This window comes from Eimeria mitis, genomic scaffold (assembly GCF_000499745.2).
Source record: "Eimeria mitis Houghton genomic scaffold, Emh_scaff5072, whole genome shotgun sequence".
NCBI lineage: Eukaryota > Apicomplexa > Conoidasida > Eucoccidiorida > Eimeriidae > Eimeria > Eimeria mitis.
This window is the reverse complement of record NW_013573367.1, coordinates 1-1,204: the sequence shown is the minus strand read 5'-3', so window position 1 is coordinate 1,204 and position 1,204 is coordinate 1. Positions and strand designations below refer to the sequence as shown.

Sequence of the window (1,204 nt, the reverse complement as noted above, 5' to 3'; positions counted from 1 at the left end):
TATTTCATTCCATGCCCCTGATGAAGGGTCGAATGGATACATGAGTGCATCGCTAAGTGTTCTTTCATACTTCTCAATTTCCTTTGATAATTCATGCAAGCATTGAAATCTTAGCAACAGAAGTCCTATCTTTGCTTTCCTCTCAACCGCCGTAGTCCTAAGTTTCGTTCTCTTATCCAGTCCAGACGATCCAAACCTTTCGTTGTCTAGTTTGTACTTTTTCACCTTCCTCGCATCTTCTACCGTCTCTTGCGCTCTCAACCAATGATCCCTCGCCGAAGCTTCAACTGCACGCCATTGCTCGAGAAACCGTTTCTTCACAGCATCTGCGGCAACATTCTCAGCGGTCACAGCACCCTCTACCTGCTCACCAGTACTGGACTTTATCTTAGTTGATAGCTTTTGCAGTAGCGCTTTGCCGCTAGCAAAATTAAGCACATCTTCAGGCTTGCCGCCAATCTGTACATAAAGTTCATGCGCAGAGCGCCAGAATTCTTCGGTGTCGCCGACCACACTCTCAGCAATTTGCGCGATGGCCTCAGCGGCAGCGTTGGCCTCTTCCTTGCTAAGCGTCTGGCGCTTCAAAGCTGAATGAAACTTCTTCATGTGCGTCTGCAACATGTATTTGAGCCTTTGGTTAACTTGATTCGCGTGTTCGGACGCAGCTTTAACAGCCTCGACATCTTTCGCATCATCCATGCCCTGGACATCCTGATATTGCTGCTGAAACAAATCTTTTACGGCTTGCATTTCTTCATTTGTTATTCCAGAGGGTGTCTGCCCCGCAGATACTAGGCGAACTTTTGACAATGACGCATGAAGTTCCTGTACCAAATTTGCATCCATCTCAAGCGGTATGCGAACAAACTGCAGCTTTCCCATCAGCCAAGCCTTATGAGCTTGTAGTATATAGGTCATCAGCGCGCCGTCCAAAACAGACAAGCGTTCCAAGGTTTTCATCCTGTAATTCATGGCAGCAACGGCTGCGTAGACTTTGACAAAATCATCTGCTCCGCACTCGTCTACGAACTCTAATGACTGCAGGATTCTAAGCTGGTCCTCATTCTCATGTTTCAGAGTTGTGGAGGCATTTCCCACCCGAGCCAACGTCAAAAGGGACAATTCAAAGGCTGTTGAAGCCATCATATCCGCCAGAGCTATCTGCAAACCCTCGGCGTCTGAGAAAATAATCTTCTCAGAACAG

The 1,204-nt window shown here is 47.3% G+C and overlaps 1 protein-coding gene across 1 annotated transcript in view; it reads right to left on the bottom strand.

Annotated features, from left to right (window-relative positions):
* The window catches only part of EMH_0079610 (uncharacterized protein), a gene marked incomplete at both ends in the record, with an annotated part of 2,192 nt that extends 1,049 nt beyond the window's left edge, over positions 1–1,143 (bottom strand). Inside the window, one exon of the mRNA XM_013500149.1 lies at positions 197–1,143. Coding sequence (XP_013355603.1) covers positions 197–1,143 — 947 coding nt within the window. The remainder of the gene's footprint in view (positions 1–196) is intronic.
* Between the last annotated feature and the right edge of the window lie 61 nt (positions 1,144–1,204).